At 34.6% G+C, this 13,547-nt stretch overlaps 1 protein-coding gene across 9 annotated transcripts in view; it reads right to left on the bottom strand.

Moving 5' to 3' along the window:
- Positions 1 to 499: 499 nt before the first annotated feature.
- Positions 500 to 13,547, bottom strand: part of WDR17 (WD repeat domain 17) — a 56,928-nt gene continuing 43,880 nt past the window's right edge. For 8 of the 9 annotated variants that reach the window (XM_064652526.1, XM_064652524.1, XM_064652525.1 and 5 more), the window contains 9 exons: positions 12,594 to 12,733; positions 10,345 to 10,365; positions 9,338 to 9,449; positions 8,473 to 8,614; positions 8,282 to 8,384; positions 7,321 to 7,422; positions 5,004 to 5,099; positions 4,641 to 4,824; positions 500 to 2,958 (listed from right to left, as the gene is read on the bottom strand). In XM_064652526.1, coding sequence (XP_064508596.1) covers positions 2,839 to 2,958; positions 4,641 to 4,824; positions 5,004 to 5,099; positions 7,321 to 7,422; positions 8,282 to 8,384; positions 8,473 to 8,614; positions 9,338 to 9,449; positions 10,345 to 10,365; positions 12,594 to 12,733 — 1,020 coding nt within the window. In that variant the 3' untranslated portion in view covers positions 500 to 2,838. The remainder of the gene's footprint in view (positions 2,959 to 4,640; positions 4,825 to 5,003; positions 5,100 to 7,320; positions 7,423 to 8,281; positions 8,385 to 8,472; positions 8,615 to 9,337; positions 9,450 to 10,344; positions 10,366 to 12,593; positions 12,734 to 13,547) is intronic. The other variant, XM_064652527.1, reaches the window with a different exon arrangement.

Below are 13,547 nucleotides of genomic sequence, written 5' to 3'. Positions count from 1 at the left end.
ACTGCTGTTGTGAATCTGCTCCCTGCTCCATGTCTTTTGTAATTTTTAACTGGAGCAAAGATGATCCTGGATTTCATTTCCTTCCTACATAAACATGTAACTTCAAGTTTTTAAGAAAACCTAATGCCTATTCTGAAAAAGGTTTCTAGACTCTCTGTTTTCTGTGTTAAGAATGGAGTTTCTTTCATTAGTGTAATCTTAATTTGTAATTCTGGATTGAAATTATTTTACCCAATGAAGAAGTCCAACAACATGGATTTAAAGTGTCACATCTCATATCTCAGACTGCAGCTGCCAGTGAAGCTGTCCGTGAAGCTTATAAACATGTCAGTAATGTTGGACAGATTCTTTCAATATAACAATGGATTTGGTTTGGGGGAATAAAGTGATGTTAAATTTAACTGAGATTTAATAGTCATTGGAAAGCACTAGCTGTATAGCTTGATACATTTCTTCATTCAAATGGAAATAAGACTTTCACAGAAGAGTCAAACAATAATTTGAAGACAAAGTATTCTTTAATATTAAGGGAGAAATATCTGTATTTGACTTGCTGTGCCAGACAATGAAGTCACATATTAGCAAACAATCTGAAATTAATTATGAAAATGATGAATTCATAGTTTGACAGTTGCAACCACAGCTGTAGCAGTAGACACAATTACAACCTTTTCTGCATATTCCCCTCACTCAACACATGGGGTACAAACAACTACAAGGAAAATGCAACCTCATGTTATTCACAATGACTGTTTCCTGATTCACCCCAAATATAAAAAACGCCCTCTGACTTAATTTTTATATTTTAGCAATGAAAGAATTCCTAACCCTCACATTCTAAAGAGGGGGTAGATTTGCCCAAGATTCCATGTTAAGGCACAATTTATGTGCAACACATTGATGTAGTTATACTACACATTGTAAGTTATTTAAACTTTGAAATATTGGTAAAAGTCCTTATGATACAGCAAAAGATTTTAAATATAGTAGAATGGCAGTTGAGTCAATCCTTCAGATTCCAATCACCAGTCATGGGGCTGCATGTTCTTACCATTGCTCTGCACCTCTGCATTTATATATCAGGTTATACAATTTATGTGCTAAAAGACAGCTAGTCTTTCATTTGACAGAAGCAGATATCAGATACTGACTGATGGAAAATTATTTCAAAAACTACAAATTTTGACTTCTGAAACCCAATTCTTCTTTGCCAAGCTCCATGGAGTTAAAAAAAGGAATATCATTTTCCAAAGAATACCTGCAGATAGTAAAACATTCTGTTCCAGCATCCAAGTACATACAAAAATGGGGGTTTTTAGGCTACAAAACAGCTAAGCCTTGCCTCTCCCCCTCCAATTTATTCTTACACCAGAAACCCTGTAATAATACTCTAGAGCATTGCCAGAATGAAATTTTACTTTTTTAAAGAGGGAGAAAAACAACCTTGTATTTTTTTATTTCTAGTCTCCATCCCACCTTTCCAGCATGGTGGCATTGTTATTTCTAGTTAAATGAGGGCATGGCTTACCTCTGTATTGAGGATTGTCTACAGGGTCTGATAAATAGACACCTGATATTATTACCAGTTTTACAACAGTTTCTATTGAAATAATTCTGCCAATTTTTATTTGCAACTTCTTTACATTTCATGTAATTATCAGGATTTTAAATAAATTTTAAAATTTATTTTAAAGCAGCAGCAAAAAATGTAACATCAGATAAAGTAGATTTCTGCTTAAGTGCCAGCAATTAAACTAATAAAGAATATTGTAACCAAGGCATCTTTTCTACAGGTAATTCTGATTATAAGAATTATTAATAATAAATAAGTATAATATTTTCCTTATAATTAAATTCCATACTATACACAGCTTTAAAGTTTAAATATTCTTAGTGTTCTATTGCCATAACTAGTTTTTTCCATTTGAGCACAGATTTAGTAAATAAAAATATATATGCACAGGTATTTACTTCTGGTTTGTCATACTATATGCATGTTTATAACTAATACAAAATGTAAAAAGAAAACAAGTATTTTAAATATATATATCACAGTTAAATAATTGCAATAAATTTGCTGTTTGTTCCTTACAAACCCTTTGTTAAAAAAAAAACAGTTTTATAAATACATTTTAGCCTCCAGTGAAAATATAAGGGGGACAGTTGCCGAAAATGATCCTACTAGAAAATAGAATTTCATAATGTAGATATTCAAAACTCTCTAAACAAAACATAAGTAAACTGCTATTTGTACTGCTAATAAGCACAATAACAAATGGGTGAAAAAAAATAATCTACTCTTTAAATTTTACTTTTACTATAGAACCCTGTGTGTAAAAATTAGTTAAAATTAAAAAGGGGGACACAATGTGTGAAAGAGCCACAGTATTCCAGTCCTTCTAAAAACAGGTTGCAGTAGGTATCAAGAAAGTTATTCTATTATTATGTATTTGGAAGTGTGTTTATGGATTTCACAGTTTGTTATCAATATTTTGATAATGTGCAGATAGTTGCTTACTCCCTTTACAAGGCATCTATTCACACAGAGTTGACTAAAATATGTCTGTATTGTCTGACAACACTGTTCTTACTAAAAAAAAAAAAGACATGGCTGTATATGAAGTTAGGACTTTTTCTTTGGATTATCAAATAACTTTTTTCTTTGGATTTTCAACAAACATTTGTATAGAAATTCTTTTCTTGCTTTCACTTTACAATTTTCACAGTTCAAGTACTTGCCCTTCCAACTACTACTTTCTGTCCTTTGATCAAGGTTAAATCAGTATTAACCCCCAGAGTGTTATTTTAAGCACTATAAAGTACAGAGGAAACACCTCATCAAAATGGGTTAAGTCGTATTCCTGTTCCTAGTGGTGAAAAAGGATTGACTTTGGCCCACATCAAAGCATCATTCAGTGAAATAGCAGATTTTCCATCTTCAAGGAAGAACACTGGACCCTGTACAGCAAAAATGTTTGGAGAAGGAAGGAAAAAGAAAGCACACAGGTATTGTGTAAAAGCCACCACAGCAGAAAGCACATTGTATCTGAGAAGAACACAAAAGTCTTCTTTACAACTAACCTTCATGCAAAAAATTGTACCCCACCAACTTACAACTTTGATAACAGTTACACATTATAAATTGAGTGAACTTGCTATGTTCCCAAACCTGGCTATGCAACACTTAATAATATTTAAATTTTTAGTTTGATTTTTAATAGTATATTTTACTATTATTACATATATGCTTGCAAATTATTCCAGAGTTTAATTTATCCTGATTTAGAAATGGAGGTAACAAGCTTTCTTCCTTCGGAATACTGTCCATGCTTCATGGTGTCTGTCATAATCTGTGCTGATCTGTGCTTTTTCCTATCTACAAAAAACTCTAATATAATGCATCCATGTTTGAAAACATGGAGTCTACAGAATAATTTCAAATGCTCACTACGAAAAGGAAAAAATACTCATTTATCTGATGGAAGAAGAGCTATTTGGCAATTTATTAATTTGATGAAATCTGGTCTCAAAGCTGCAATTCAGTTTAAGCGCTTTCAGAAAGGGTTGAGCTCTCCAAACTTGCTACTTAGAACTTTTAAACCCAATGCAATTAGGCTGCTATACACCTTAGTATTAACCAAGTGATTTGTGAGCTGATCTGCATGCCTAAAGCAATGACTCCTAATGTACACTAATCTGGAAATAAGGATATTGTAGATGACAAGATGGTGACACCATATTTGCTATGCTTGTTGAATGGATTATAACAATGGCAGCTTTACGTGCCTGTTAGCAAATGTTGAGAGCACAGCTATAGCCAGAGACCAGAGACCACTGGTGATGTGAAAGTGTTGACAGCTAGTTTTTTTTTGATTAATGGGGTGCAACTGTAAATTTTGTTTACCTCAAAAATCCCACTAGCATTTTGCAATGTCCAATTTCTGACACAAAACTATCCTTCTTAGTCCTGGAACCACCCTGTTAGTCTTTGGGCTGGCATCTTGCACTGGACAGAGGAGACAGTATCATCTAAGAGAGTAAATTCACACTGTGGCACTACCTGGACACAGGAGTAGGGTTTTCAGGATCTGCCAATTTTCTCTTTATTGAAATAACAACATATACCAAAGAGGTGTTATAAGGACTAATGTGCTTCAATCATAAAGCTCCATATGAGTGATGAATAAATATCTTTGAATATTTAGTCTGCTAATATCTGGCTTTAATTAGTCACGAATTGCAAGTTTTATAGTATGTATTTCCATAGTGATAAATACCAACACCAGAAAAATGTTAGTATGTGTTTGAAGATAAATAATATCCTGGCTTTTATTCAAGCTGTGGTGAGGTAGTAGGCAATAATTTACATGCACTTCAGGCAGAACATCTGGCAAAGGAATTTCACATGGAAATTAAGATGTTTTGGATTTGGGAAATGACAATTATTTGATTGGACAATTCTTTATGCAGCCTTTCTTATATAGCAGATGTCAGCATTTGTCATCTTTAACTCTGCTACTGTGAGAACAGGGTAAACATTTTTCCTCCTAAATGATGGATGTGACCTTAGATTTATGGCAGCCTCACAACTAGTCAATGCTATCACCAAGAAATAACACTTCAGCTCTCTGAAGCCGTACCTGTATCTTTAGCCCTGTCAAACAAGAGATATGAACATCTGAATGACTAGGAAGATTTGATCCAGTGACACAGTCTGGCCCAACCATTCCTTTCAGAGGCTCCTCCTGAATTCGTGATACGAGCAGTGAATACACCGCTCTCTGTGATTCAGATGGTGGGGTGCATGGCAGTTCATCGCCAGACCTAAGAACAAAAGATATTTGGTTTTCAACTATACTTCTAAATTTGTTTTAGAAATTAAGAGCCACAAAGCACGTTTTTCCCCCCAGTCATATTCATAGTTTACAAAGGATATAAATTTACAATTAAACAGTTAAATACTACCAGTCACACTCATGGTAATTTTATATTTTTCCACCTACTTGTTTAATTGTGTGCAAGCTCTCCATGCATCTAATTCCTCAGAAAGCTGTTCAATTTTCAAAGGTACGGATACTTCTCGTCTTTTTAAAAGCTGACTGAAAAGAAATAAAAGTAATCAAAGTCCAAATTAATTCTAACAATGAGTATTTTCTTAGAAGCAAAACAAGATAGATATTAGTAATAAAAAATTATTTCTGATTGGATACGGAAATAACTTGATGGAACTAAATTGATCCTTCACAATAATCATTATATTAAACCTTATAAATATTAATATTAGATATAAAAGTATACTTTTTCATTTAAATCTTATTTTAAATATTCCTATTTACACCTTCCTTACTTAGCTCTATTTTTTTTAATTTGAGGCCGTTCTGTATCTTAAGGCTATATGTGTTCTTATTTCTTAATAATGTCAACTTCACTAAAATTAAGAACCTATTTTTCCTATATATAGTAGATATGGTAAAAATACAGTTAGAGAAACATGTTTCAACACATGCTTTGGGACAGCCTGGTTTTACTTGTGGAAAACAGTTTCAAAACCCTTGCAGTGGATGCATTTTTATTTATCAAAATATAAAATAAGGGACAGTTACTACCTCACCTAATTCAGCCACCTTTCATTTGTGCTGGGATGCCCTAAAAAGTCTGGCTTGTATGTAAGCATGTAAGTGTCTGATTTAAAATGTGCTGGAATTTAAAAATCCACGAATCCTGAAGATATTGGGCAATCCAAGAATAAAACTTAGAGCTGTATTGTTCTGTGATTCTTTATATCACAGGAAAATTGAAAGCTTGACAGCCAAAAGTATAAAAAACTGAGTCTCAAAGACCGCGTATTACTAGTCTGTTAATATACATATCAGAATAGCCCTTCTGTAAAAGCTTGTATTTCATCTTGTTATTTCTGGAAGTTCAGGAAAAAAACAAAACAAAACAAAAACAACAACAACAAAAAAATGCTCTTTTTCCTTTTTCCCAATCCTCTCACCAAGTTTCGGACATGAGGATGGCTAAGAGGAAAGACATATTAAGTTGTTTAATTATCCTCGGTAGGATGGGTCACAATTCTAGGGAGGTGTGAAAGGACTGAACAACATATACACAACATTTATTCTTGATTAAGAGATAAAGGAGCTGAAATTATTAACAAAGCTGCAGGGGTCTGTTAGAGCAGCTAATGCAGGAGTAACCGCTGGAATAATGTCAGCACAGCTTTCACTATGAAATCAGTGACACCTTGGAGCTGGCCTTGCTACTCAATAAGTTAGGTGACAAAACCAAGAGGAATTGACAGCCCCAACAGTGAAGGAGAAATGGAAATATGTCAGCTGGATATCATTACTGAACCAGACAGGAAGACTAAACAATCGTGGTTATACTCTGAGAAAGGAATACTGAAGTATTCCATGTAGGTCTCCTTTATTTACCATATAAGATAAAGATGATTCATCTTAATCTTTCTGTTTCCTAGTCCAAGTTAGTTGGTTCAAGTTCAAGTGGGGTCAGATGAAGTCAGGTGTACCAAGTGAAATCAAGCAGGTCAGGTTGAGTAGGGTCAAGTGAGTTGGGCCAAGCCAGACTGGGCTGGGTCAGACCAAGTCTGGTCAAGTCAAGTGGACAAAGTTGGGTCACATGTAGTGGTTGAGGTCAGGTCAGGTCAGGACAACTGGGTCAGGCTGAGCTGATTCAAGTCAGCCAAGTCTAGTCAGGTGGGCCTAGTCCAGTCAGATATAGTCGGGTGACCAGTTGGGGTTGAGCTGCACCAAGTGGGCAGGACCAGGCCAGGTCAGATCAAGTGGGCAAGGTCAAGTGTATTAATGTCTGGAGATATTAGCTCACTGAGTAACAGAAGGCCAAATTGGGTTTCTTGTTGAAAATCAAGCCCAGTCATGAACTCTAAATTCAAAGCTTGTCCTTGTTGCTACAGAGCAAGTCCTGGCAAATGGTCTACAGGTAGATACAACTTAGAAGTGTTACTGTCCATGCATAGTCAGTCATGTATGGCAGTGATGCTGAATACTCATCTACTTCTAAAAATTGGTTTTTTACAGAACTCAGAGTTTGACTCATATCCTGGTTTCACAACTCATTGTGTTACCTCAGAAACTTTTATGTGTATAATGCATAAAGAAGGTAAAGAAGGTTCTATATGCAAGCATGGTTATACTCTTACAACTTTATAACAGAACTGGGAACTTGGTTGTTTTTGGTTTTCTTTTTTTTTTTTTTGGAGGGGAGGTGGGAGCAATGTATGGTATATGTCATAATAAGGTCTGAGATTTCTCAGTGTTAGTGAAAACATAGTATTACCTTGTATACTCATACAGTGCAGGTACAATGCTATTGTACTGTCTTCTGATAGCAAGTAAAGCACCAATATAACCACACAAAATCAGCAACTCATTCCGAAATCTATAAATGGACAAGTATTAATCATGAAAAACAACAAGCATTTGCAAAACATTAAACAAATTCATATTACAATATTAAAACCTAATTTATCCATCCACCTTTTGTGGAGAATATATGTTTGCTGATTATGCTTATTTTCTGTGTCATGGAGTTGTTAAAACAGACTCTGTGTGTTTTATACTCATCTCCATTGTTAAATTTTAAATGGCACATACAACACAGTTTTTAAGCACAATCATGTAAAGTTACAAAAACAACACTCAGAGCTTTTAATGTGCTAAAACTCTAAATGGAAATAAAATTGCCCCAAATATTAGTGCGACTTCAGTTTCACCAAATTTCCCCAGCTTTTTTCTCCTTTTAGTTCTTCACACGTATACTTGTGTAGGCATCTAGGCATCTATCATAAAGATGAACCACAGCTTCCAACTATTATAGAGTTAATACTGAGAGTGGCAGCTCAAATTTTCTTAACACTTTGACATAAAAGCCCACATTGTGTGTGGTACCACTGCTCTTTTTCCTCAGGAAACTGAAACCAGAACAGATCAAAGTGAAGGTCTTCACATAAGACCACTGATTTACCCCTTGTAAATATGCCACAGAAAAAGAAGCAGTGAAATATCTTTTTTTTTCTTGCTAAACCTTCAAAATTTAGGACAATTCCACATTCTATTCTCCAGATTGAGAACCAGCCAGCTTGCTGAAAATTTTTTTTGTATGCCTCTTTTGGTAAGCAAATAATGATAGTAACAGTGTTCACCTACATATATATATATATATATATATATCTGTTTATAAGTTCTAAAAGTTTCCTTTAATGAAAGTTCCACTTTCTAAGTAATGAAAATATACTCACTCACTACATTGATGCAACATTAATTGTTCAGTGCGTATGTAACTTAGAAGATCAAGATATGGAAAGACTGAATCCAAAGTCCAATCTGAGCCAATAAGTTGTTCTGTTGAAAAATAAAAATAAAAATATCTCAAGAGGCAAGTTATACAAATGACTTACACTTTAAAAGGTTTCTTCATCCAAGTACCTACCTTTCACATACTGAATGCCAACACGGAGAGCCCTGTCAGGTTCTGTGCTTAACAGATAGTACTTTATCGTTTCAAATATATCTCCATCTGCCTGAATTGTCTCTGCCAACCGCATACATTCTTCTGCATCAGGAAGATTGCACTGGAAAAAAACATTTTGCCAGAAAGTGACAGAAATGTTCAAACAATTCTTTAAGATGCAGAGAAACACTGATGTTTGAACGTAACAATAAGAAAAAAATTCTCTCTGAAGGACTCATTGTTTGAAAGATGTACCTGCATATGATGCACATTAAGAAAGCCATCTAGACCAGAAAACAACACAGGGGGAGAAGGTTCTGTAACTTTCATTTAAGCAGTACCAGTTTCCATTGCTAATGTTTTTGTGAATTTTTTACTACTGCTTAATAAATGTGCAGTCTGAGCTGAACCTTAAGGGAGTTAGCAGAGAATACCCTTCTGCTGCTGAAGATGAAAGGAGGGATTTAAGGACATTAGAGGGATGAGATGTAAAACAACTGAGACTAGTAAAGAAAGCTGATCTGCCACAACATGATTACGCTGCATATCTAGTAAGTTTTAAATCATACTGACAGGTAATTCTGAAGATCATAAGCTACTTCAGAAAGTAACCTGTGTAATAGAAAGCGTACCCAAAGAGCAGAATTAAAGAACTAAATTTCTTGCACAATACTGAAAATAAAGTCAATGAAGACTAAAAGAGCAAAGAAGGGCATGCAATGTATAAGACTGTTGGGGACAAATTCATCCTACAGATTTATTTGGCCTTAAGTTTTTTGAAATTAGTAAACAAATCAATACATAACCTCTTATTAGCATTCAGGTAATTTTTTTTACGTTGTACCTTTTCATGCAGGTCATTTATTTCTGCTATGCATCCAGGATAAAAAGCACATAGTTTTACTAACTGCAGTTTGTTATCAGGAATCATCATAAGAAGATCAGCTGCTAAATCCCTGCATAAACAAAAGATGACAAGTTACTCTTGATGGTTTGTAATAGGAGGAAACTGTTTTCTCTTTAACATTCTTTTTATAAAGAAGAGTTTACTGAAAACAATACTATTTCCAGAGAAGTGCAGAAGCAATCTCAGTCTCTAATACTATTTTGGTGCAACAAATGAGGCTTAATCTATTTATCTTTTTAAGGAAGTCATCAGTGAATTTTCTGTTGCTTTATTGGTTGAATTAAACAGCTGTGCAATCCTAAAGCATCAGAAACACCTCAAAGTGAGGTGGAAGAATACATGAGCAGGGATGGGAAGGTAGAGTAGGAACTATCCAATTTGAGAGAAAGAAAGATGATAATGTAGTTCTCTGTCATGAAACCATCCTCAAACTTCCAGGCTTCTAAAGCTCCATGACATCAGCATAAAGCATCTCTCAGTCATCCAGAATGGCATGCTTCTATGACATTAAAATAGAGAGATTATACATGAAAAGAATGTGATACCTATTTTCATTCTTCTCAAAGGAAAACTGTGTTTTAGCAAACTGACATTTCTGAAATTTTCCTAACTTTTTACCATTTGTTATCCTATCCTGAACAAAATAAGCAGCTGGAGGGAACACATGTAATATTAGGAAATTATTCTTAAACAATTCATTTCTCCTGTGACCCACAAGACTGACTTGCCCCTGTGTAAGGCAAAAAATCCTGCAAAGTTCCTCTGGATTTTCAGAATGGGGTCCTTGGCTTAAAAATGTTCAAGTAAGCTATTGTCCAATATTTGTAACTGCTTTCTATCCCACTTTCAAGCACTCATCACAATTAAAAATTAGAACACTTATTTTTACCCTCAATAAAGTCACATGCTTTTCAAATCTTTCTTTCTATAAACAAGCAAAATACCTGTATCCAAGTGATGGAAAGCTAAAAGGAAGACATTGAAACAGTAATGAACAAACTTTTGTATTACTTTACAGAAGAAATATCTAAGAGAAAATAATTAAAAGACAACAGAAAATCTAAGAGTCAGGGCAACTGACTAACAACACAAAAAAATGCCTTTTGACTACCTAAAGAAATTAATGCCAAAAGGTCTTTGGAATATCTGTTATACTATTACTGTGCAGTAGACACTTTTCCAAGTTACAGAAGCGCTCTTTCAGAATATAGGATATTTCACAGCTTCTTAAACAATTTTTAAGATCAGTTACTCACATGTGCTAATCTTCAAAAGCAATTTAAACATTTTTTTAACGTGATTAGAAGTTATTTTGCAAAATCTGAATCCAACGTTTATTTAAAAAAAAAAATAATTCAAAGAAGCCCTCATGGAACGTTACCTGGAATGATTTTTAAGAATTATATTGAAAACACTGTCAAGTATAAAGATAAAAATTAGATGGCTGAGTTTGCATATGCAGAATTCAAGTAAAATATGATTAGCCTTTTGAATAGTAGAAGGTTGCTTCTAACACTATTTAGGTGTTAATTTCCCAAGGCTGTAGGTTTGGGGAAGGACATGCATGCTTAATTTTGAGTTTATTTGTTTAAATTTTATATTTTAGAGCACTTCTAAAAAGAACCAACCAAATCCCAAGAAACATCCCACCAATAAACTGTGTCTCTACAATGAAATGTTTCCAACTGATGGAAATTCCTAAGCATAACAACCAATAAAAACAAAAAGGGAACCCTTTAAATGTCAGAGACCTGGAACTCCAGATTCCCCCCACATGATCTTATAAATGCAGTGAACCAAGACGTATTATGCTGTGTCAGTATCTCTTTATTACAAAATACGAAGAGATTCATGAATCCCTGATCTTTTCCTACACAATAGAAAAAATATGCTGTAATGGCTGAAAATCAGACTCCAGGATTGCAGAGTGTAGCTGCAGTAGGTGTTCAGTATAGCCCATTGTGAAATCCAGATGCCCAATACTTGGGCAGTATGCAGTATACCATTTCAAAATTTTATCACATGTGCCAATGTAGACTTCAGTATACATATGCCACAAGTTTGCAGAAGCTTTATGTACCTAAACATAAATGCCATACTACTATAAGTATTTGTTACAGCTCTGAGATCAGAATAAGCTTTTGTAATGGAACTGGGAAAAATATACACTGTTTTTCTTAACTCCACATCCAGTGCTTCCTATTGGAGGCTACATAAAAATCACCCTTCACAGTGAAGGCAGGGAGATAAAGAAGGAGCTTCAGAGACTTTAACAGCTGGATCTGGAGTTGCCAAAACAACCCTGTTAAAACTGGTGCATTGCAGACCTGCTAAATCATTGCCAAGTGAAATTAGCAAGCCATCAATTTCTTATCTTTTTCTACAATGCTTCATTGTCTAAGGCAGGCTAAATGCTCTAGAGAGAGGAGTTCCACTGTTTCTCTCAGGCTGCCTCTAGATATTTTAGCACTAACTGTAGCAGAAAAACTGATCCTTAATTGCAGCATCTGTTTAAGTACATATTTTCTATGACATATTAATTATGAAACACCTTTATAGCTGCCAAATATACCTTGGGACAGTTTTCTGCTTCTCACTGGTAGGTAAAAAACAAGAAGCTGTACTCTTCAAGTAAAACCAGAGAAGGTTTCCCCTATATGCAACAGAGAAATTACTCCTGCAGAATTAAACAGTAATCCTGTTTCATCCTTAAATCTTTTCAGCTGTCTTGTGTTCCTAATACCAATACAAAATAATTCCTCAGACTATTAGCTTCTTTATTTTTCAAACAAGTACTTAAAAATCACTTCACAGATCCTACTTGAGCTTCTGTCCCTTTTGACTTTTTAATTCAGTTCCAGCCTTACTTTGTCTGAAGCAGTTATTTTTACTCAGGACAGAACAGGACTGGATGTGCTACCTATTGCCCAAGTAGCTGGTGGTTTTTCAATGGTTTTCACACTCTGTTTGACAATGACTCTTCTCTCATTTACAATGCATACATAATGTGTTTTGAGATTAATGCAGAACATTTGCATGCCCTGTACTTCAAAGGTCTTATAGCAGCAATTCTTATTCTACCTACTCATGGTGGTTTGGTCTCCATAAAAGTTCCAGAATGATATACCTTGATTGTTTTGTCAGGGAAAAAAAAAAATTAATAAAAAATTTCTTTGGATTAAGAAATTCTTACCATGTTGCTACTGCCATACACTTTCTTGCTAGTAATTCTAGGGCATAATGTGTTGCTTGTGCTGCACTTTCTCCTAAGACAGTACCCACACTGACTGCCAGCTCCAGTTCATTTCCACGAATCAGGTTTGCCATCGCAAGCTTGCTCAATGAAAAAATTAAATCATAAGCATTTTTGGTATTCACCATGTTGAGCATATGACAATAATTTATGAGAATGCTTTTTACAGAAGGACAAAATATGCAATACTTAAAGTAAATTAGATATAATTTGGGTCTCTTGCATGAGTAAATAACTGTGCACCACATGTTAATCGGTTTTAAAATAAACAAATAGACTTCCTTTAGCAGAATCTTTCTTTATTTAACCAAAGAGATTACACAGATATGATAACTAAAAAGCATGATAGGAATTTCATCTAATCTTAAGTAATGACGCTAACTTTCAAAGTATATACTTCCCCTTTCTTTCAGTGAAGGGAGACTCAAAAAAACAAGAAACCAGGAAGGATTCTCCTGATCTTACACTCTGGCCAACCAGAGTTGCTGGTAGGCATAGCACAATGCCAAACAGTAAGAGACTACACAACAACTTGGAATATGCTTATTTTGAAATACAAGCATTAATTGATTCTTGATTTCTCTCTGAACAGATGATTGAGATGGAATTATACTTATTTCGGGGGGATAGAGGAGAAAAACACATTAAGTCCAGAAAGAATGGGAAAAAGAAACTATTTGTATAAAAATACAAGCAAAATGAAAAATCCAGTAAAATGTTTCCTACATGTCAGTTTTATATTTGTACTGAGAGGTGGGGTTTTGTCCTATTTACTTTTTAATTTAGACTGTAAATTCTTGAAGGCAGAGATTGCATCTTCTGTAGAACAATAACTTCCATTTCTGAATAGCTACTTTGAATCACCATAAACAGTAAACAGTAACACTTAAGTGT

This window comes from Pseudopipra pipra, chromosome 4 (assembly GCF_036250125.1).
Source record: "Pseudopipra pipra isolate bDixPip1 chromosome 4, bDixPip1.hap1, whole genome shotgun sequence".
Lineage (NCBI taxonomy): Eukaryota > Metazoa > Chordata > Aves > Passeriformes > Pipridae > Pseudopipra > Pseudopipra pipra.
The sequence above is the reverse complement of the archived record's forward strand: the minus strand, read 5'-3'. Positions and strand labels throughout refer to the sequence as shown.